This window comes from Apis florea, unplaced genomic scaffold (assembly GCF_048593485.1).
Source record: "Apis florea isolate Af1SG1 unplaced genomic scaffold, ASM4859348v1 contig_3158_pilon, whole genome shotgun sequence".
Taxonomy (NCBI): Eukaryota; Metazoa; Arthropoda; class Insecta; order Hymenoptera; family Apidae; genus Apis; species Apis florea.
In genome coordinates, this window is record NW_028256713.1 from 2,099,271 (window position 1) to 2,123,074 (window position 23,804).

The following is a 23,804-nucleotide window of genomic DNA, read 5'->3' on the forward strand; positions in this document are numbered from 1 at the left end:
GCTCAAAAAAATAAAATAAAATTCGCGAGATCGTTCAGAGACGTTTATTCAAAAATCTCATTCGAGTCAGACTTACTGCTTATCAATCAGTTTTTAGAGAAAAAAGAAAAACGAAGATAGCCAGGCTAATCCTGCAATTAGAGGCAACCTCGAGGAACAAAGACGATAAATGGACGAGGTCGGTTAGGTGAAGCCGGGCAAAGATTGGTGGGCGGCAAGAAACGAGGAGAAAAGCTGTGGAAGAGGGTGGAAAAGAAACTCGGCACAATTAGGACGCTCCTATCCGCCATCTCTCGAGGGATCCTCGCCGCGAACGATCGCACGGAAGAATTCACGCCGATTCCCTTGTAATTGCGCCACCAGAATAAATAATACTTAGCCAGATTCTGGGCTAACTTTTCTTCGAGTGATCACGAGTGAAAATTCGAAATTCATTTATTTGAAAAGTATTTGTTCAAAAAATTTAGAGGAAATTTACCTTTGGAAAAATTTATTTTAATAAATATTGCAAGTTTGCGTTAAAAATTCGATTCAATTTCTGATTTCGATAATTTCTTGTTGCGATAAAATTCTGAGAGGAAATAATAAATTTCTAATTTTACGTCAAGTCAAAAAACGATGCGAGGAATATTTTCTTATGGATAAAAAATATATCGAATCGGAAAATAATTCTACAGGATGGATGCCTACGATTTTATTTTTAGTACAAGGAAAGACAAAAGATTTCGTGACGTGATAATTTATTTCAATCGTTTTATCTTTTTTTTTTTTTTTTTTCCCTAGTGAGAAATACGTATAAGACGTATTTGGAGGATAAAACGAGCACGTTTTAAATTACGAAAGAAACTCTTTAAATCGTGAAACTTCCCTCCATAATAATAATTCTTCTTTTATCAAGCACAATCGAGTTACAACTTTCGAACCACAATTTCTAATATTTCCACGGGGATTTAGAAAAATTACTGTCTTACATTTTTCGTCGAGAAAAAAAAAAGCGCATTCTCGCTCGACCTGAAAGTTGGAAGAAAGCTTTCGTTCCGAGCGAGTGGAACATTAATGTATATTTAACGAGCGTAATTAGAGATAGGGTGGAACATAGCAGCGATATGCTTTCATGTTTCCAAAATCGAGACAATTTTAATCTGTTTTAAAATTTTATTCGTTTACTCCACTCTCATCTCGGCTAAATTTTCCTATTTTTTTCGCCGAAAAATTCAAAATTTAAGAATTAAAAAAAAAAAAATAAGCTTGTGTAGTATTTTATTTTGCAACTATTAAAACTATTGCAAAAGATTAAAAAAGAGACGTTAAAAATTTTGGAAACGTTAATAATTTTTACAATAAGACGATACTTAAAAAAATATCAAAAAAGACATAGATAAATCGCATTCGCATTAACATTGAAAATCATATATAAGATACGAGAATGTTTATTCTCTTATCTTCATCGATCAGAAAAATAAATAATCGATTTATAAGACAAAGAGATCCGTCGACTCGATCGCACTCAAACTCGAGGATTGTTAGTCGAGCGGAACCTGTTTTTAGAAATTTATTTGCTTGGAAACGTGGTCGAGACACCTTGCACGTAATCGTGATACGTTCCCCGATTGTGTCGAGACGGATGACGCAAACGATGACTGACTCCTCTTCGAGCGTGAAAAAGCTTGAACACGGCGTCGTCAAAGGATGACTAACATCATCAACGAGGCATTAATAGACAGAGTTAGTCGAGATAGCCTTTCCTCCGGGGAATTATTGTGCACGAGCGTGCACGCCGATACCGAGAACCCTTCTTCTATCTTCCATCCATCCAACGAAACGAAAACCGAATGCTAAATTGAATAATGGAAGCTTAGGATCTTTGATCGCTCCGTGGATGGATCAGGCCTTGGATGTTTACTTATCGCGTGCGATAGTTTCAATTTGATCTTTGTCGAGAGTTTTCCACGTATTTATCGATATAATTTGCAAGATAATTTTGGAATTCGAACTATTCCTCTTTTTAATTAAGCAACAAAGTATCGAGCCGAAAATAAATTAAATCGTCCGATCGTAACTTCATCCGAATGTAATGCATGCATTCAGTTCATGAATTATTTAAACGCACTCCTAGAGAATTGTCCAACGGTACATCCGCGGTTTCCTAATTTCACGATTAACTTATTTATTCCAATTCCTGAAAATTCCTTTCCACAAATTTTCCAAAATCCAAATTTCTCCAATAATAATTCTACATTTACAAAGTTACAAAATAAACAATTACCTTTTATTTTAACAAAACAAGAACGTCCAACCCTTCGATTCTCTGAACCCTCATATTTCCGAGAAGAAGCCACCTTTTCATTTTCTCCGAATTTTTAACAATCTCCACTCGGATCGAAATTCGCGCAAAAACCTTGGCCAGCCTCCGCCAACCCTCTTCGTCCATCCACACCGTATTACATAACGCAAGAGAGACGGACGAGTGATCGTCGTAAACGTCCCCTCGTCGCGAGAGCAGGCAGGCAGAGCCGCCGCCGCTGCTCTATTCAGCGTGGCATCGATCAGAATTACGCGCTCGCGCCCGACTCACCCCTTTTCCCGACCCCGGTTCAATAACCGGCGAGTAGTATCACAACTAAAATTAACTCTCCCCTCGCCTCGGTGGACGCGCTCTGCTCCTGGGATGCGGCAACATTCACCTGGCCGTCCGCCCCGGAAACTCTCGCCCACTCTCGAACGTGGATCCGCAAAGAGATGGGGAAGGCGGCCGACATGCTCGAGCCACCGTGTTAACAAATGTCGGCGGAGGAAAGGAGGCGTCCCGCCCAACTTTCCTGCGGATCGCTTTGATCGTTCGTTCGTGGATGCTCGATTAAATTCACTGTGGCGGAATTTTCGCTTGTGATAATTTGACGGAGAGGGAGAGAAAGTAAGGGGAGGAGAAGGATGATGATGATGACGAGTTTTGGGATAAGGGGGTTGCTCGTCGTGGAAAGAGAGAAAATGTTCTCTTCGTTCTATGAAATTTTTCGTGGAAATTTTAATTTCACTTCAACTCTCGATTCCTTATGTGAATTATTCGATGATGGGATAATTAACACTAAACCCTACCGACATTTCATGTATACCTATTCCAAGCATGAGCGGTCAAATGACCGGTGCAAAGAAACATTTGTATCTTAATACAGAAAGAGATTTTAGTAGTAATTGGATTCGTAAAGTAAACGATACAGAAAGTTGTGAATATTGAAAAATGGATTGTATCTACATTATAGAAAAAGTCAATAAATCATATGGCGATACGATAACTTTATATATACAAGAAATTCCAAACGAAATTTCAAAAACGGTCATTTGACCGCCCCGTGGTAGGTTTAGCGTTAAGAATTCTCTCAATGAAATAATTTGAAAAATAAAAATAGAAGAGAAGATATTGATTCGAGTTTGGAAAGATGACTATGGAAGAAACGAAATTTCCTGCCAAGGGGGACTAATTTTAAAGTACAAGCGTTACGAGCGTGCCGTTTTAAACTGTCTCTAATTCACGATTAAGAATCACCATCTGCAGAAAACGAAGAAAATTATCTCCGCATCTCCGTTAGAACGTCGACATATTTTATTTCGAGAAAACAGTTTTCCTCGAAATAATAAAACCGAACGACACACGGTCGTCCCGATGCCAAGATACAAAGAGGAGTCGATCCGTGAAATTATTCCTCGTGTCTCCCTTCGAAGCAGAAAAGTCGGTTACTCGGAGTCACCTGTCGGGGACAGCTTGCCACCGTGTGACACCTACGTATGGGGTGCATGGAAAATTACGGATGCCTTTGCGAACATCGATATCGAACACCGAAATCAAAATAGAAAGATGTTCACCCTCGCCAAACGCCCCCGCAAATATCTTCGCGTTGCTTCACTTACCGATCCTAAATAAATTTCCCGCTCAACCATTGTTTTCGAATGTTGCAACGCGAGGAGGAAAATCTCCGTTGACGATCGATTATTTCGTGGAAGTGGAAAATTATCGCGAGGAGAAGGAGAGAAGAAGAGTCGTTTCGAGATGTTTCAAGATTACGCGAAAAATATTTGTTTATTACTACTCGTGACTCGAATGGAAGACAATTGTTTTCGTTTCGTGGAACTTATTATTTAATCGCTTATATTAATTATTCTTAATTCTTAATCTCAGCAGAGAACTCATCTTCGCGTGTATCTATAATTAACACTCGACGAACATCGCGATGAATACCAATCCTACATCCTAAATATTCATTAGGCGAAGTCTCAAACGCTACATTTACGTCGTAAAAAAAAAAAAAAAAAAGAAAAAAATACCTGTAAGCGTAGAATCTCGAAATACAGTCGTGAAAAATCCAACAAGTCGGGAATAATAAATAATCGATCGACGATGAATTCTATATCCGTAGATGTGTTATCGATCATACTGATAACGTGAATCACGCGCGACAATTGACGAAACGGAAAGATGAGGCGAAAAAGAGAGAGAGAGAGAGAGAAAGGATTGACAAACATGCGAGGCAAACAATAGCGTTCGCGTTTCAAATACGATCTGAAAATTGATGATCTCATCCGGCCGTGAAACGTGTCTCCATTGATGCCGCGATAGCAACCGCGTGTGTTTATCGTTTCACATCGTATACGAATTTATGCTCGCCTCTAGAGGAAGCCGGGACCTTGACATTCCTCCAGCGAGACGTGGCCGGCCGATCTGTTCGAGCCGCGAAGATTAATCGATCCACGGTGTGCAAACTTTCGAGGAGACGAGTTGCCACCCTTAACCATCCCCTTCTTCCCGAACCGTATGAATGAAATTATTAGCCCTCGAGAGAGAGGGATCGCTTCGCTTTTTCGGCCCTGGGAGGTGAATCAGAGAGGAGGGAAAAATTCTAATATTAAACCGGGCGGACTGGTTCCACTCGGCCAATTCTTGCCGACGATTCTTGGCAAAAAAATTTCGGGATATCGAGTGTGACACGGTTCTCAATGAAGTATCGGCGAATGATGAACGAAGGAAACTATTTCTATTCTTTTATTCGATAGAATTTGTCTCGTTCGATATTTATTTGGCGAGGGGAAAGCAGAATTTTCTCGAGCGCGTTCTATAAATAGAATATTCAAATTCGATTTTCTTCGGAGGGAGAAAGAAGCGCGATGGTGGGAAAGCATGGGTGAGAATTGGCGCGTTGCGTAACGAAGAAATTTCGTTCGCGGGGAAAGAAAGGAAGTGGTATTACGGGTAAATGGAATTTCACTGCTAAGCGAAATGCAGCTTCGAAAATAGAACATCGCTAAAATGGAATACGATCAATGACCGACTTACAACTCTGCTGCGTCTCAAAGTGCTGTGAATGAACTTTCTCCTTCAAGAGACGTGCAAATACACAAGTTGAATCGTTCCACGGAAGCTTCAAGAGTCAGACTCGATCCACTGAAAGATTCACGAGACTCGTCTACGTCGAACGAGGCAACAAATTCTCTAATAAGCCTGTACACCCGAATAAATATTCAACGAGGCAAAGGAAACGAATCGAGCATCGATTCCCCGTCTCCATCGATCTCACGAGCTCGTAAAAAAAATCGCAAATAAAAAGATTCTCAAGATTCTGAAAATTCCCAACAAATGTTCGACTCGTCAACATTATCCATCCAAACTTTATCCTTATTCGTTTCAACGTTTATTTCTCTCAAAATTATGCATTTGCAAACGAGAAATTCTCGAAAAATCATCGCACGATAACATCGTGTCGACAACCTTTCGAAAAAAACATGGAGATTCTTCTTTCGACGAAAAGAAAATCCCCCAGAAGAAAGTTACGTTGCGTCGTTGTCAGGTTCTTTCGTTCGTTGAACGTGGATGATGGCTAAGACTAAACGAAGCCCTCGGCTAGGTGGTTGCAAAAAGCAACCACGATCGCGGATCTCGACGCGTTTTCGAATAGGAGACGACGCTTTTCCACGGGGAAGCCGCCTTTTCCGGGGACACAAGCCCGCGAAATTAGACGATGAATCTTCTATGAGCCGGTTCTCGCGTCTTTCCATCCTCTGCTTACCTTTCACCCACGAACGAGAGGAAAAGGAGAGGAGAAAGTGGAAGAAGGGCGGGCGATTATGATGCGAGGGAAGGGGAGCGATGCTGGATGAGTTGGTTGGGCAAAGGGATAGCGTATTTCCACGTGAACGGGGAATTATGGTGACCTTTAAATGTTGCAGTTATTAATACGAGGTGTTAATGGTTATTGACAACTTGGTGGAAAGCGTTAGCTGAGAAAAAAGGAAAAAAGAGGCAATCGAGAAACGTGGCAAGATTCTCTTGCCTGATAATTTATTAATAATATTGGTGGATTGATAGAGAATTATATTAATCAGTATCTTTAAATGACAGATCGATAGTTCAGTAGAGTCGTAGTTTATTTATAATTATTTACTAGATTATTAAGATTGGTCAAAATCAATAGATATTACGTGATTTTTTTTTCGTCCTCGAGGAGCTTTGGTACAAAAAAATGTTTAAACGAATTCTATTCTACGATGAAAAAGATTGGTCGATCCAAAAAACCCGATTATTTAAGCATTATTTCACGCATTCGTATTACGCGAGCGCTTCAATTAGCCTCCGATAACAGGCACGAAGCAATGACGAAGCGTTTTTCCCAGACAAAAGTGTTACGAAGACCTGAAGAACAATGCACCCTCCTCGATTGTTACGGTACAGAGTGTCAGGAAGTAGCACGAAACGAAAGTGAATATTTCCCGTGAAATTCCTCCTGCTCGCGCACCGAGTGTAAAAAATTCATATTTTTGCGAACACGCGGATCAAATTCTTCCACTGTATCGTTCTTTCGATCGATAATACAGACTCGATCTCGATAATTTTCGAATTTTAAATGGCAATTATGGATGAAAAAAGAAGAAGAAGAAAAAAAAAATTAATCCTAGATCGGTTAGAATCAGAGCATTTTTCTCGATCCCGATCGTGAGGCGAGTAATTACACGAGTATTCTCATTACGCATTCATACACGTCTCGGCCGGAAAATTAAGTTTCTCCCGGTTTCCCCGCTCTTATCTTTCCTCCGGGGAAATTATACACCGTTCGAGAAAGAAAGTTTTTGCTTCTTTCATTTCGAAGCAAGTACCTCTTAATGTTGCGTTTAAACGTCTACCCGTGAATCTTTGAATACCACTTGTACAATTCGTTTTCGATCGTTGTTGTCGTGTCCATTATTAAGCATAAAGGAAACGTGTCAACGAATATATTTTTAAGATTATCATTTCACGAGGAGAAAGTTGATAAAAATTATGTTGATAACCGATTGTTCTTTGGGATTGGAAATCTCTCACGATTAACTCTTTCATATAAATAGTGGCGTGTATTTTTAATTCAGCCATTCAAATCTTAGGATGAAGATTACTTGGTTGAATCGTATTTCCGTTTTCCATTTTCTACCACCGATTGCCTCGATTATTACTGATTCTTAGAAACGTATAGATAATTCCATGCATCATCTATATATTTCATTTGTAATTTGCATTAGATTGAAGATTAACCGCGTCTCAGTGTAAACATAAACATAAATTCGGAAATTACAATTCTGCATACGAGTCGATTGTAAATTGAACAATTTAACAATCGTACAAACAAAACATGCAATATATACCTTTGACATTAAAGTATAAAATCGCAACAATGATAAATGCGCAATAATCTCTATTCGTATATATATATATATATATGGTGATATTAAATTGTTTGCACCAGGTATGACCTCGCCAATGGTTGACGTCAGAAAGCGGTTGCGAAGCGTGACGTTTCCTTCTCGACCGTCTCGACCGAGGACAATAAAATCCAGGTAGGTATAGGTATCAAGTTCAAGATCGTGCGGCGAAAGATAGAAACAGGGCTTAACGATCAATTCGTGAGATTTACGGGGCTGGTAATGGGCTAAACAACCCCTTACTTACACCAGCCCCTTCGCAATATCTCGGCGAAATAGGAAGGAACAATGTTCTGCCATAATTTCGATGACCCACTTTCCTGTTTACCCGAGAATAAACTAGCCAAGAATGCATAATATGCACGTTATGCTTCTTGTGCTTCGCGAATCGTTGTTGTATTAATGCAACACGACATTTACATCTCTCGATTCTTATCCAATTGAATTCTTGTGAACATGGCGATTGTGGGAGAGAATTTGATTAATATCTTTCTGTTTCGATGGAGGAGGGAGGGGGAAAAAAAGAGAAAAAATCCAATCTTTTCTTACGAAGAATAGATTTATCCATCCGTACGTAAAATAGAATTCTCGGGGAAAAAATTCTCTTCCCGAAAATTCTTCTCTGTTTATTGTATAATTTTTTGGGGACCATTTCCACGGAGGGGATTAAGCGTAAGTAATTTTTATCGATCTTTTTATCGATGAAACGAGACCGATCGAGACGATTAAAATCTCGAGATTTATTTATTCTCGCTAACTCGTTTCCCTCTACCTCAACACACAATGAAATACCTTGAAGCTTACCAAGCCGAGAGAAATATACATCACGGCCGATATACTGCGCTCTAGCTCGCGAATACTACATATCACGCACGAATCTCGGCAACGCGATAGCGTATCATTTAACGTATTCTGTTCGAGATGTACACACATGCGAGGCTTAATGTGATTAATGCACACCCAACTCCCTACACTTATCTCGAATATTCGTCGATCAAAGTTTCAACAATAATTGTCCGACGTGGAGCATCCATCTTGCGGCTCCAGGAAAAAGGAATCGTAGAGGTGGTGATATTGCGGAAAACGAAATTATCGCTCCGCGAAATTTCAATGTTTGTTCACGCAATGGATTGCTCGGAATTTTTCGCCTCGAAAATCGATGCTAAAGAAGTTTTGAGCCAGTGAATATGAAAATTATTAAAAGTTTCATAAACGAAGTGAAATTCCGCCATATACCTTTCAGAATTCGGAAATAGATATTCTTTCTGAATAATATTTTTATAAATTTCATGATAAATTCCACGATATCCTCCAATATTTCGCTTACTCTAAATTCCCTAATAAAAATTTTCCAAATTTTCCAGTAAGAAAGAATTCTTACTTCCTCGCTGCTTACTTTCCCTTTTAATACAAATCCCTCCTATTTCTTACTTTTCCAAATCTTCTTCCTCGTGAAAGACCTTTCGATAAAAAGCTCGACATCGATACATAAATTTTCGTGGAAAAACAATATCCCTTCTCGACGTTGTTAATCTCAAATTCGTTATATCCCATCGAGCGAGAACGATCGAAGAACGGGCGTCTACGAAACGGCGGACGGATCTCATTAAAGTGTGGGACTGGAGATCGCGGCTCGAGGACCCGAAGAAGCATCGCAGACGTCGAATTACACCGTCCTCTCCCTCCCACCGTCCCCCTCGAGCCAAAGACCGTGCACGTTGCGTTATCGAGAGCAGTCCAAGCGGACCGGGAGCATCCAACGACGAGCTGTGCGCCGGCTCTCCGGCTCAATGAATGATTTCCGCGCGGCGTTGCCACGTTACGTCTGCATTCTGCACCCATTACTCCTACTGGCGTCGCGCGTTTTATCGTTTCCTGCAGTTTACTATTAAACATTGCGCAATTATGCCTCCAACGCTGACCTAACTGCCCGGACCCCGCCTGCGTCATCGTTTTAAGCCAGGAGGAATGTTGGAACGCTGTTGCACAGCGCGAGGGAGAACGCAGAGGGAGGACGGACGACGCGTCGTGTCGTGGATCTGTGTCGTTTGGAGATGGAGAATTGGGCTGGGCAGGAGGGAGGGGGGAAGAGAAAATTTGAGAGAGGAGTGTTTCGAGTTCGATTTAGAATTCTGAATGAATTCTTTGAAAATATCCGATTTCAGGTACTTTGATTGTACTTTGAATAAATGATTTAGTTGGATACTGACGTAGGATGTGTTAGGATAGAAAATTAGTAGGAAAGAGATAAGAAGGATCGTGAAAATTGTAGATAATCGAAAATTTTGAGTCTGGCACGAGAATTCTGATTTTAGTACATTGGATATTAATATTGAGACAATTAGAGGAGAATTATTAGAGAGATGAAGAGAAGAGTACGTGTGAAAATTATAGGTATTTGGAAAATACCGAATTTCATATGATATGCGATTTTCGTATTGACGTAGATAAATAATCACTAGAAAGATGTAATATATATTTAAGAGTTAAAGCGGTTTCGATAAAACGAATATCATATCGTAAATAAGAGAAATGAATTTAATAAAAATATAATAGAAAAATAAATTAATTTCACCAACAGCCTGTCAATATAACTGAATATAAGTTCAAACAATTTTACAAACACGAATCAATCAATCGGCGTTTAAATAGAATTATCAATTGTTTGAAATTACATATCACCAGAATGATTCACGATTCTAACAACAACAAATTAGCACACGATTGTTTTTCAATTTCAAGTTTTTAGCGGTTTTTATAGATTGTCTAACAAGCTTCAAATAAAGCAAATAATTCTAGGAATCCACAACTACGAGAGATAACAAGAAAACTTGGCGTAAACTCGATAATCTCTTTTATCTTGCTACAACAAAGATTTGAACAACTCGCTTAACATACATTATTCTCGAAGAATCGTTACCTGTATTATTCCATTCTCTTATACATCTATCGGCACAGCTATAATCATAATCTGGAAACTGTTATTTTATCCCAGAAACTTAAACTTTCGTATTTAAATTCATCGTGCAACTCGAAGTCACGTCTCGTAGAGACCCAAATTTTCTTAATCTAAATTTCTTGAAATCCATTCCGCTTGGGTTGGATCAACTTACGCGAATTTCATATCTAATTCTTCTAAATATCGTTATGCGCAACACGATTGTTCTAAGATTCTAAAATTTTAAAACTTTCTAAAATTTTCACGATAGAAAAGATCTATCAACTATCTTATTTTCTTATCATTCTTTCTTTCGCATCCCTTGGAATTTTTTCATTGTGACAAAGTGAAGAAAGATCGAAGAAAGGGAGAGAGCTTGGCTCGTAATGTAAGACACGCCTTCGCAGCGTTGCCGTTTAATCATTCCCTCTCCCTTAGGCCGACGATCAATCATCCATCGCGCGCCTAATACGCGATTCGTCATTAGCACTTAACCGTGGTTAAGCCGAGAATTATGCAACAGATGCGCGCGAAAATTACCTGCAAAATAAATTTCGGTACCTTCTATGATGGTCCAATCCAATTTAAATTTTCCATAAGAAAAAAAAAAAACCTCAATTCTGGATCTAAGTCTAAATGGATAACAACGAATGGTATCTGACTGGCTTAAAGGCAGGTCGATCTTCGTATTTTCTTATAGAAAAAATAGAAGATGGAAAAAGGGGGGAGATCGTCGTCTGTTCGTGGAAAGAGACTCGGATGAAATTGATTGGCCACGACGGAAGAGCAATTCCCAGAGAGGAAATAACCACGGCACACTGCGAACGGATAGCCCGAAATATCGATGAAGTCGATATCGCGCGAGTCGATCGCCGACCATCGATTATCCGCGCTAATGAATGCGCAAACACGGATGTACGAAAGGTTAACGTTTCCTGTTCAGCGGTGGAAGTCGAGAGCGACTGTTGTTGCGGCTATCGATCATCCACACACCTTGTCGATCCAAGTATGATGTTTGCGGTTTTCATATATATCGCGATTTTTGATTAACTTTAGCCAGTTTTAGAAATACAATATCTTTTCCCTTTAATCCGTATCGTATGGCGAATAGCACGCGTTCAAAATATATAATATAACTCCTTGTTTTCGTCCTCTATTTTTTCGAGAGAAGGAATTGCAAGAAACGCAAGAAACTTTGTGCGAGAAAAATAGGACAGAGATCTTGGCGAGTGGATCGAGGCGCCTCATTGTCTCCCCCTAATGAAAGTTTTACATCTCTCTACTGCTACTGTATTGCTTAAACTATCGATAATAGAAACGTGAGAATCGATAAACTCTATTTTATTCGAAAAGTGCACAGCAATGATTCGAACGATTCACAATTTCACGAACGCGAAACACGAGCGAATGCAATTACACGCGCATTAAGAGAGCATTCCAATATCCTTGGCAATATCCTAATCCTTGCGCGTAGACATTCAACGCGTTATTCGAAGGAAATTCAATACGGGCAGAATTAATGAATTGCCCTTTCGTTCGAAATTCAAACAAAGCCGCGTATATTTTCGACGTTTGGAAACACGCGTACGGCGGACACGAGTCACGGTCGGATATAAAAGGGGGCTCAGTCGCGAGGAAGACACCGAGGAGGAACGTATTAAAATCCGTGGCCGTTCCGCATGCAAATTGCTCTGTGCGCGTCCACGATGCACGTGCAAGTAAACCGCTTAGATTTACGCGTTCCTGCAACAACGCACCGCCGTATAATATACGTGCCTCGAACACGATCCACAGCCGCGCTGGGGCTGGTTACTTTCCAAGTAACACGTGTTGCATGATCAAATAGTAACATGAAAAGTGGTCACACGTAGCGGAAGGCGGATAACAAGATTCCTGATCAATATTCCCCGGCCGAGAAAATTTGAGAGCGGGCTCGAACAGGGGATTACTTGTTCGAAACTACCCACCACTCCTCCACACCAGCAGTGTTCCTGGGAATTAGAGCGGAAGCTTCTAATACTCGTATTTTTCGAATAAATAAATTCGAAAGATGTTCGTTGGCGAGAAAAGTAATTCACTTTTCGATGATGATCGTTTAAGGGATGCCTCGTTTGTTAGAAATATCCTTGAGAAGTTCTGTCTGAGCGTAGAAAATGTCGCGATCGGTTTATCTTTAAATTACCGTACCGATCCTAACAGAGAGTTATTATATTAAGTAATGAGATCTCTCCCGCTAATATTCCCCCTCGTTATCTCTGTCGTCGTTCGGTCTATCTTTATTTTCCCGCCGCGTATCTGTACATATCTTAATCCAAAGTGTATAACGCCCGCAATGGAGAGAAGCGAATAATCAAACGAGTATTGGTAAAAAAGAAAAACAATCAAATTACCTATATACAAACCTAAAAAACCAATCTACGATCGATATCAAAAGAAAAAGCAAGCGTATAATTCGTTCGTCATACAAAAAATAATTTCGCCTCTGTAAAAAAAACCCAGCAAAGAAAAAAAAGCATAAAACCAACGCGTTTCTCCATTACTCTGTCTACAATCTCGATCAAAAAAAAGAGAGAGAGAGAGAGACGAAGTGAGTCGGTAAATCTAAAACAATTCAATAAACCGGTGACATTCTGCACGCATCCAACGGAAGAATACTAATTCTCCAGGCGAGTGGAGACAAAGGCTTAAGCAACCACGAGCGATCAGAAGACAAGGAAGAGAGGGCTAACGATCTATCAGGGCCGCGGGCGCTGAAACAAAAAGGCGGCCACGACAATGGAGAAGGCTTTTCGTGGGAGCGCGATAACAAAGCTCCCTTCGCGCGAGCGTTAAAAAAAAAAGGAAAGAGAGGGAGAACGTGAGGCCCACCAACCCTACGCTTTCCTCTCTTTCTCTCCCTGTCCCCGCCTACCTTTGTCCCTTCCTCGAGCAACGACCGACGATCCGACCAGATAGCTGTGGAAGAACTATCCCGGAAGAGGACACGAAAAAAGAGAGAGAGAAAGAAGAAGAAGAAAAAAAAAGGGGAGAAAAGCACCGTGTAGGTAGTCACGGAGGAAAGAACGCGGGGTTTGTTTACAGGCCGTGGAACTCGAGTTCTGTCTCTCTTCCACTCTTCGGCTTGGATAATATAGGCGCCGCCGGTACGATGAGGTTGTAAAATTAATAGGCAGTCGAAGTAATTCGTGTTTCGAGGATTGAAAGAGTTGAGCGAAGAGGGGCGAGTAAAAGTGAAGGAATAAGAAAGTAATCGAGAAGAATTTTGAATATAAAAGTATGGTTCGACTGAAACGACGTCCTCTTTTTTTAAAAAAAGGAAATTATACGCGAATATAGTTAGTGGAAAAAAATTAACTTGTTCGAAGATTTTTAACAATTTTTGACAGATTTGAAATAATAAAGAACAAAAAAACATCTTCTCGATATACAATGAAATTAAGCTCGGATAGAAGATTCTCGATTCTCCTGTCTACGAATGATTAATAATTTATAATCATCCCTCTGTATCGTACTATACGTATAATCGATCCTTTCCTTTCCTTCGGCCCTTTTTTCCTCGCCATTCTTCTTTCCTCCTACTTTTTTCCCCCGCCTCTGTAATTCTACTACTACGAGAGTAGTATGCTCGTTCGCGTGGAGTTCCACGATTCACGTGGAGAACGGTAATCGCGTGCAGCTGCGCTGCCTTCCCCGATAAAAAGCCTCGTTCACGAGGGCCACGATGCGCGACGACAATGGAGGACGATCGTCGCCGCGGTGTAATCGAAAGTACGAGGCGGGGAATCGTGGCGATCGAGTCACCTGATCGCGATCGAGAGATACTCGAGAGCGGGTGGGCAGGTAGAAGGCTAGGCAGAACTTAGGAGCACCCCGGGTGCCGGCTATTGTTCCTTTGTTGGGGGTCTTGAAAAGTGGGTATCCGGGTAATGACCGATTGAACGAGCTAATGGAACGAATAGATAGGACAATGTGGCTTCGAGAAATTCTACCTGCCAATCGATTTCCTATTTTGAAGAAAAATTTGAAATTTCCAGCAAATTGTATTTCGAGATATCGATTCACCGAAAGATTTGCTAGCGAGATGTATATACAGATGATACTTGCGTAATTTCGAATAGTGTAGATAATATCTACTTTATTGCTCTAAACATATATGGCAACTAGCGTTTCTACTAAATTCCTAATAACTCTTCGCCTATCTTATTTAGCCTTGGAGTAAGTGTCGGACGCAAAGTCAAAAAAGTTTCTCTAATTCAAATTGTTCCCGCCATTTTGAACTAGCAAAATTGTTGCAAAACTCACCAATAACGGTGTTGGCAGCGACCTCTTTCGCAGCGGCGGCAGCAGCTGCCGGTCCATGAGCCAAAAAATCGCTCAACGATAACGACGACGCGATGATCTGCCTTTTTTCCTCGAAATTTAAATAATCCAGGCTGTTGCTCCTCTGTGGTCCGGCGACGATCGTCACGGTCTTCGCCGCGTGATGATGATGATGATGATGATGCTGTTGGTGAAGATTGTTCTCCACCGACAGGTTACTCGGTTTTTCATTGGCCGGCTCGTTGTTGGCCGCCGGGCTTGGCACCAAATAGACGCCGCTCACGCGTATGGACATCGTCGAGGGCCGATCCTTGAAACGGCCCCGCTTTTTCCGCCTCCAAGGACTGAGGATCGCAACCAGGCCCGGCAACGAAGCTACCGGCTGCTGGCCAGTTGAAACATCCTGACGACTGCCCGGTCGAGAGGTCGGCTCGCGTCGCTTGTTACTTCGAGGCAGCTCCACGGCTCGGCGTTTAGTGCGTTCACGATCGCCGAGGAAAATTTATGGGATCCACTGTGCGCTTCTGGCAGCGGCTACCGTGCTCGCTGCGCCCGATTATTCGTTGATTTTACACGATTTCAGTGGACTTCGATAGATAGATAACGATAGAAATATTATTTGATTGTCACTTGCACTTTTTGTAAAAAAATTTCCTCCTTTCCCCTTAATTATTGCTAGATAAAAAAGGTATAACAGATACTCAAGATGGCAGGATTTCCTTATCACTTGATCGTTTGAAAATTTCAATGGTGTCGATGATTTGGCAAAAAATTTTCTTATTAAACGTTTTGGACGATTATATGGCACTCTGTGTATGAAAAATGGCCGGCACGAAGAGGATGACTGTTGAAAGTCGGCTCGATCGTCTTTATTTATAACGGAAGGAAGCGAACGCGAGCCTTCCGCGCTTTTTTTTTCTCTCTCCCTCTCGCGATGGCCACGAGACACTCTGTGGCTCGGTCGACGCTCCACGAAATTGTCCTGCGCAATAGGAACGGGGTAAAACGTTAACTCTCTCGCTAATGGCACTGGCTGTCATGAATGGCGTGCATTGTATCGTTCGGGTGAGGCCACACGAACGATTGTTGCGTGCTATCGTCCAACGAAATGTCTCATCGCGGTCCACCGATCTCTCTTCCGATTTCGATTATCGACTATTTGGTAAACGAGGATAGAATCGATACGATATTTCGATCGTGACTTTCGAGTTTTATATTAAGATCGATTGCGATGATTGCGTTAATAAATTGACAATCGATAGACGTGTCAATTTGCACATATAAATGCACGATATACGGATGAATATATTCCATGCGAAAATATATTTTGGTCGTGAAGAAAGAGAGATTATCTTACGCGTTGAAATAACGTTTCTCGGAACGGAGCGACCTAACCTAACTTCCCATCCCATTTAAAAACGCGGCGAGACACCGAAGGTCGAGATACGACAGTATTGGCGCGGAAGAAAAATATCTTACGATTATGGTGCAAACAAAACGACATTCATGGTTACGTAAAATACAATAAACGAGGCTAGTATATATACGTTATATACGAAGCTCGAGGCACACGAAGCCGGCTTACACGAGTAACCTCAAACATCCGGCACGTATATCGACTGCCAAACGTAATCATACATACGGAACGGGTTACAGCGCACGCAGAAAGCATTCGGTTTTATCGGTGAAACGGAGTATAATGTCAGCGCGCAGCATGGTGGTCAAAAGTGGAGCCGGTAGAGACGTATTATTTCGTGGACGCAACACAGAGCACACATATTTCGACGTGGCGTAGGACACACGTACTTGACAATTCCAGGGCAGTGTGGATGGCTGTTTTCGGATGGCAGGATTCGATGGAGGAGTCACGAGAGCTCCTCTCGACGTAATATCACAGCGGTGACGATTCACGGCAGGCGTCGCCACTCCTTCACGGGACACCTGTGTGCCTTCTAGCTGCAGGTGAGAGGAGAGCGAGACGGAGAGAAAGGACGCAACTATTATAAACACAGAAGCACATACTACGCGCGTACGCACAGAGGCACGTAGAAGAGAGACAGAGCGATGCAGGCACAATTGTGGAGAGGCACGATGCCACGAACTGCGGACTTAGCACGAGAGAAGACGACGACAAGGACGACGAGCACGATCACGACTACGACGACGAGGAAAATAACGGCGACATCGACGTCGACGGGGAAGTACGCACACGAAAGTTGACACACACGCTCTCTCGCTGTCGCGCACAAGAGAGAGAGACACAAACGCGAGAAACGTCTCGCGTTGAGATGTTCGTGAAAAACAGACGAATTCGCGAGGACGCGGTATACACGAGAGATTGGTTGATTCGCGTGGGGACGGATTCGCGACGGAATTAATTACCACTGCACCGATGTAACATGTAAAAACAAACGGAGACCAGATGAACGGGCAACAACGACGACGACAACCGCGCCACGAAACACACACCGAGCGAGGCTCGCGAACACTGAGGGCGGCCATGCGATCATGGCGCCGCCACACGACGCCGATAGGTATCACCGACCACGAGACAACGCTGCGCCAGTCGAGAATGGGGGAAAGTGAAGCTACTATACTGCCTTCGTCGTAATTTTTCATTAATGAATTTACGAAGGGCCTCGAACCGGCTGTTGCAACAGGATGGTCCATGGTTGCACAACCATGGTAGGGTGGAATAAATTGTTCCTCCGCTACAGGAATATTCGATTTAATTTATTTTATCAACTTCCTGGTTGCAAACTATTAGGCGTGAAATAAAATGGGTAAAATAAAATAATTACGGGTATTTAATTATACCTTTTAGATTTTATAATAGGTATAGTATAGTAGTAGGAAGGCGAACTTTATAACTCGAACATTTTATGAAATGATTTAGAAAATTTATTATAGGAAATAAAAATCAGTTGAAAACTTCATTAAACAGATTGCATCTAGATTACACTTCTTTATTTACAAACTTTTCTTTACAAACTTCCGGCGAAATCAAATTCATTTTCACGCGATCTTAAAAGCTGGAGATTTATTTAGACGCATCCAGTTATTCCAGTTGTTAATGGAATTTCGATGCAAGGATTAATTAAGAGTCCCTGCAAATAATTAGAGAAACAACGACGTCCCGGTTCCCAGTTTTAATCCAACGCGGGATAAACTGATGGCAAAAAGTTTTCGCTACGCTCAACCTTCCTTTAACTTTAAACTTTCGAGAATATTAAAATTCCCCATTCTTCGGCAAACAGACGGAGAAACAAGAAACGAAACTAAAAACTTAAACGAGTAGAGGAAAATTTTTACACCGGTTAGATCGAAAACACAGATACAATCGACGGAGGCGCGAACGTTCGAATTGGAAGTCGGTGGATGTAGCATGACGCGGTCCACGTGGTATTTCCGAGGCGTCTAGACTCCCTAATTTAAACCGACTCGCGAATCTACCGTCGTTTCGGCCCAGTCTAGCCGCTGTCACAACGGAAGACTGAAATATGAGAAACGCACAACCCTCTCCACGGTATATGGTTAAGCGAATTTCTTTTCTCTGCTCGCGTGCAAATCGTCGGGGAAACAAAGGGGCCAGCTGTTGGCACGTTTCGAGAGAAATCCCCGCCCTCCGTGCGACGGAACGGCTGCCACGGGTGAAATTCGAATTTAATTCGGAAAATAGAACGGTTTGCTAAACACCACCGCTCATCTTTTACGCTCGATCGCGGCTTAACCGAGCTCAAACTACAGGATGATTCAGCGGACTCGAAAGAATTATCGCTGCAGTATTAATACACAATTATCTATCGATGCGAAAAGATTTACATTGCTTGCTTCGTCACCCATTGAATCGATAACAAATTAGGTTGTATTCGTGTTTCGCAGATGTTACAAACTGTAACGTGAACCGATCGCCGAGGTATTCGACGTTGCTTTCGAGTCGACAGGCCAGTCGAGAGAATCACCCTGTATAGTCGAAACTACGGCCAAGAGATGCGATTATTGGCACTCGCCCAGTGTCCCTCGCCTGTTCTCCAGCCGTTCGTTCCTCTCGCCAAATGTGGCCTCGACACGGGCGTAATTGTGCCCGTATAAACGTACGGACAACTGTTTTAAACCCTCTTCACCGACGTGCATATATTCACATATATGCGCCTCGTAATCTCGAGTAAGTCGCGGAAAGGCTGCGTTACGACTCAGTTCAATGGTCAAAGTAACCACTTCCGTTGATCGGTCAGTCGGTAATATTGAAGTCAGGTATAGACCTGAGCCGATCCATCCGATCGATGCGAATTAAGGTCAATCCGTTGAGAAGAGGCAGGAGGCTGAGTTTCTTATTTAGACATTATTATTATATATATATATAATTTCACCAGCGTGTAAGAGTCAGTCAAAGTTTGATGATATAATTAGACATAAATTAAATTAAAACGTGTATTAGTTGTATCAAACTTGAAGGTTAAGGTTGTTCTATTATAAAATGACGATCGATGAATTGACATTCGCGCCGATCATCGATATCGTTATTTCGATAATTCCTCTTATCAGAGAATTATCAAAACGAACACTAGTCGTAACTACGAAAACAAATTTAACTCATTTACGAAATAAGAAGATAAAAGATAAAGATATACGATCGATATACGTATTGATTAAAAATCAATCGCCAAAAAAAGGTGAATTTTATTACAGACGTTGTGTGGATGAATATACTTTCGTTCTCGAATTGGTACGAAGCCTGTTCTCACTGGCGGATCTATAATTATTCAGTATGTTACGAACGATTCCAGGAACAGTTCTCGGCCGTTGGTCGAATGCCGCCCACTTAACAGTATTATTAATTGCAATAAGGAACGAGGATCCTCGAATTACCAGACAATTCACAATTAAGAGGCGGAGACGTATAATTAAGGCAAAGTGACGGCGCATCTACGATAAACCGCAAGCGGCCGCCAGCGGCCAGCTAGCGTTGAACTTGCGTTTCGTAGCTCGTGGCTTCCTAAATGCAACGTAATAACCGAAAGCAAGCGGCCGAGCGAAACGCGAATAAATTTTCCGCAAATGGCGAGGGAAAAATCGTTTTCCGTGAATCGCATTCGAGAAACAACGCTCCCCACGGCTCGTGTGCGAACACCTTCCACGCGTTGTTGTGCACCGGCCAGAATGACACATTGGAATTTGTTCGACGATCGTGCGCGCCACAGACGTAACTCTGACCGACTCTGCATTCCCATTCCGCTACGTTTCGATGCGACGCGTCGTGTGCATCACGCGTATCCAGTGACACGCGAACTCCGACGCTCTCCATCATCGGTTATTTATAGCCAGCTGTTAATCGTAAGTGGAATATGTGACGATCTGACGTTCTATACATCGTGTGTGACGATAATTATGAGAAAAAATTGGACTAAAAAATTTTACGAAAATGGTGGGTTGCGATACAAATTAAATATTACAAATTTCATTGAACGTGAAGTTTTGAATATCTTTCGAAAGGAATTGATTTTTGCAATGAAAAAAAAAAAAAAAAATGTACGGCACTCTTAGATTGGTAAATTCTAGAGAGATCGAATACCAAGTGGATGGTGCCATTGATATCCCTTTGCGTTGAACCACTTATTTCTTGGAACGTAGAAAAAGTGGTGTGTGTATAAACAAAGGGTATGATAAATATATTAAAACCAAACTCGAGATGATAGAATTTATAATAATTTTACTACGTATATACAAGAGAAATGAGAGAAAAGGATTTAAAGAAAAACACAAAAACAGAGAGGAAATTTTAAGTTCGTAAACGAGGAAGATAGGAGAGAGAGTAGTATATAGTAGTGGAGAGATATGGTCGGTCACCCATCCTTCTCGGTGTACGCCGCAATAGGCACTGCACACGAGAAAGCGAAGAAGCGAGAACCTAGCGCCACGACCAACCAGTGCTAATACATATAAGATTTCAATTTCTCGTTACATTCAATTACATATATAATTTATAAAATATATTTTAAGAATAATTTATTATGCCATAAGAATTATAAAGTTATCAGGTTTCACTTTTTCATTCCTGCAAATTTCTTTCTAAGCATTTCTATTCCGAGATTCTATAATTAAATCTTTGTTTGCTAATGTGAGAAAAAAATTATGTTCAACTCGTATTTCTCTTATTTCAATTTGAAAATTTAATAATCGTTATGTAGTTTAACGTAAGCGCATAAACATAACTTTTAAATTATACAATTTTAATTTTAATGCCTTGTAGAAGATTTATATCTACGGAATTTCAGGAAATTACGTTTATCACCTATTAAAAAAGGTACTTCGTTTCAAAGATTTCACTCATTAAATCTGATTTACGATTTTTATTCAAACAAGCTAAAAATTGAACGTCCACGCTATTATTTTTTTTTCCCCCCCTCCCCGATAAATATCTGATAAACTTTAAACCGCTTACAAAATTCGTACCCCATAATTTAGCGTCGATTCCAAAAATGTATAACAATAACCTTTGAACAAATTGGTTGGAAAGTTGAAGGTGCATTGAAACGTAACTGTTCACCGTGAAACTACAAAGCCTGTGTAACGGGCCGATATAATTGATCTAGACGCATTATAACATGAGCACGTAGTATCGACATAAGGATCTGCGATCAAGGTGAACTGAAACACGGTTATCGCGAGATCGAACGATAACAAAAGGCTGCGTGACTGTGTCCGTCGGATCGTTGGCCAACCGACTGGATAAGACGTTGTTCGACGAGATAATGGCAGGAAATTAATGGCAGCTAAGGGGGATGGGAACAACGGACGGTGTAATGAAGAGATTGCTTTCCTTATTACCGTGTAAATTCATCCTACTTTGCCGCTTTAACGGGGACGCGGGAGAAAGAAAAGGAAAGTAAAGCTTCTCGTGAAATTTTATATCAATTAAAATTGATCTCTTCGTTTCCAGAATTTCCTAAATATTTCTCACCTCGCCTCGTCTTCGTGTCCAACGTGAAAATTTTAAAATGTAACTAGATTAGAATTATCGAGAACAATTTTCAACGCGAAGTTCATCTTATTCACGTTACAGATGTTTCATTCGATGTAATACTTTATTAGTAACACTTTAATAAAAATCGGATAAATTCTCTCTGTATAAAAGAACTGTTCTTCGTTTCGAAGAATTTCTCATATTCCTAAATATCCTCTCATTCGTGAAAATTTCTACTTTAAAATTTAACTAGATAATTATCGAGAACAATTTTTAGCGCGAAGCAGCATCTAATCTTACGTTCGTATTCACATTACAAATGTTTTATTCGATATAATATATCATCGATATTTCAGATAGATACAGGAAGTAAACAATCTTGATACAAATCGGATAAATTCCCTCTATAAAAGGATCGTACAAAATTATTTCAACAATTAAAAACGGAACGACCAGAGCCACGACAAATACCAGCATTTAAAACGCATACGGAAAATGGAAGATTTAGAGGATCACGCGTATTTAATAAGCTCGTATCTGAAAATTAAATTTCCTTCTTTTTCGCTCGTTCGGGGACGACAATGAGGGAGGAGGGGGTGGGAAAAATTTAATCCCTTTATCGTGCTGATACAATACGAGCGAGCCGGTAATCTCGATACAATACCCCGCGCAATTGTATATAATCTCGAGGAGGGAAAGACGGTGGAACATTAACAAGGAATAAAAGTATTCGAAACCGTCTGATAACCGCAGACGATAACTTCATAATCGAAAATGGCGATCTCCCTTTGGATTAACCTAATGGAATAAATTACTCCAAGTACGAGAAACGCGCCTCTTTCCCTCCTTTCGTCTGAAGAAACCCTCGAATCTCATTACCCTCTGCTTTCTCGCAACTTCGTTAACGAACAACTCGTTGAACTTGAATTCTTCCTTTTCTTCTTTGCGTATTTTCGTTTTTTTTTTTCTTTTGTTTTCTTCTCTCTTTCGAAACTTCATTTCGTCAACGAATCGTTGATTCGAAGGATCAAAGAGAGAATTTTAAATTTCGAGTTCGGCAATCGTCTGAAGCTGTTTTTCCGCAGATAACGCACGATCGTGCCCTTGATAGCTCTTTAAAGCATATTTTTCAGATAGATTACCGGGTAAAAGCTCGTCCTGCAAAAAAGCGTAAAGGCGGATTTACGAGGGAGATGTGTCCTCGAGAAACAAAGCCACACACACTCTCTCTCTCTCTCTTTTTCTCTCTTGATAGACTCTCGACAGATTATTACGAGGGACGATGTTAATATCGCAAAGACTTCAGGTTTCTCACGTACAACGTAAACGTAAACGTTTTGATGACACGAACACTTTTTGCGATCCATCATATTGAGGTGATATTTGAGAGAGAGAGAGAGATGTGTTACGATCATAATTGATTATTTTTATTCTTTTTTTTTTTGATCTATGAAAGAAAATATATCCGTAGTAACGTTTGTACGATGCTTTGACGATGCTTGATTTCGTTGTATGCGAAAGATTACATGGAAATGGATCAAAGTATAAACATATACAATTGGTGTAGGGAATCTTGACTTAGATATTTTAAAATAGTTATATCTTAGGATTATCCTACGAGATGTTAATAACAATTGGAACAATTTAACGATGATCGTTTGTAATATCTGTTTGTATTCATGGTGGCAAGAAGCGTTCACCGATCTCTCTTGGCAATAAATCAATGTCATGATAAATTTCTACAATAGGTGTCACCCCTAAGTTCCCCTTAATTCTCAATAACGTGGAGAAGTTGTGACACATTCCAGAGAGAAAGATCATAACGTCCTGTTCAGACGGATGTCAAAACGATGTGACTAAAAG

The 23,804-nt window shown here is 40.9% G+C and overlaps 1 protein-coding gene across 7 annotated transcripts in view; it reads right to left on the minus strand.

Annotated features, from left to right (window-relative positions):
* LOC100871677 (phosphatase and actin regulator 2) overlaps positions 1–23,804 on the minus strand; it is a 310,790-nt gene that overhangs the window by 241,408 nt on the left and 45,578 nt on the right. For 5 of the 7 annotated variants that reach the window (XM_086909573.1, XM_086909577.1, XM_086909576.1 and 2 more), the window contains exons 1-2: positions 16,784–17,506; positions 14,960–15,959 (exon numbers count right to left, since the gene is read on the minus strand). The exons of the other annotated variants lie outside the window; for them this stretch is intronic. In XM_086909573.1, the coding sequence (XP_086765699.1) occupies positions 14,960–15,272 (313 nt within the window). In that variant the 5' untranslated portion in view covers positions 15,273–15,959; positions 16,784–17,506. Of the gene's footprint in view, positions 1–14,959; positions 15,960–16,783; positions 17,507–23,804 lie in introns of those variants that run through there. 7 annotated transcript variants of the gene reach the window in all.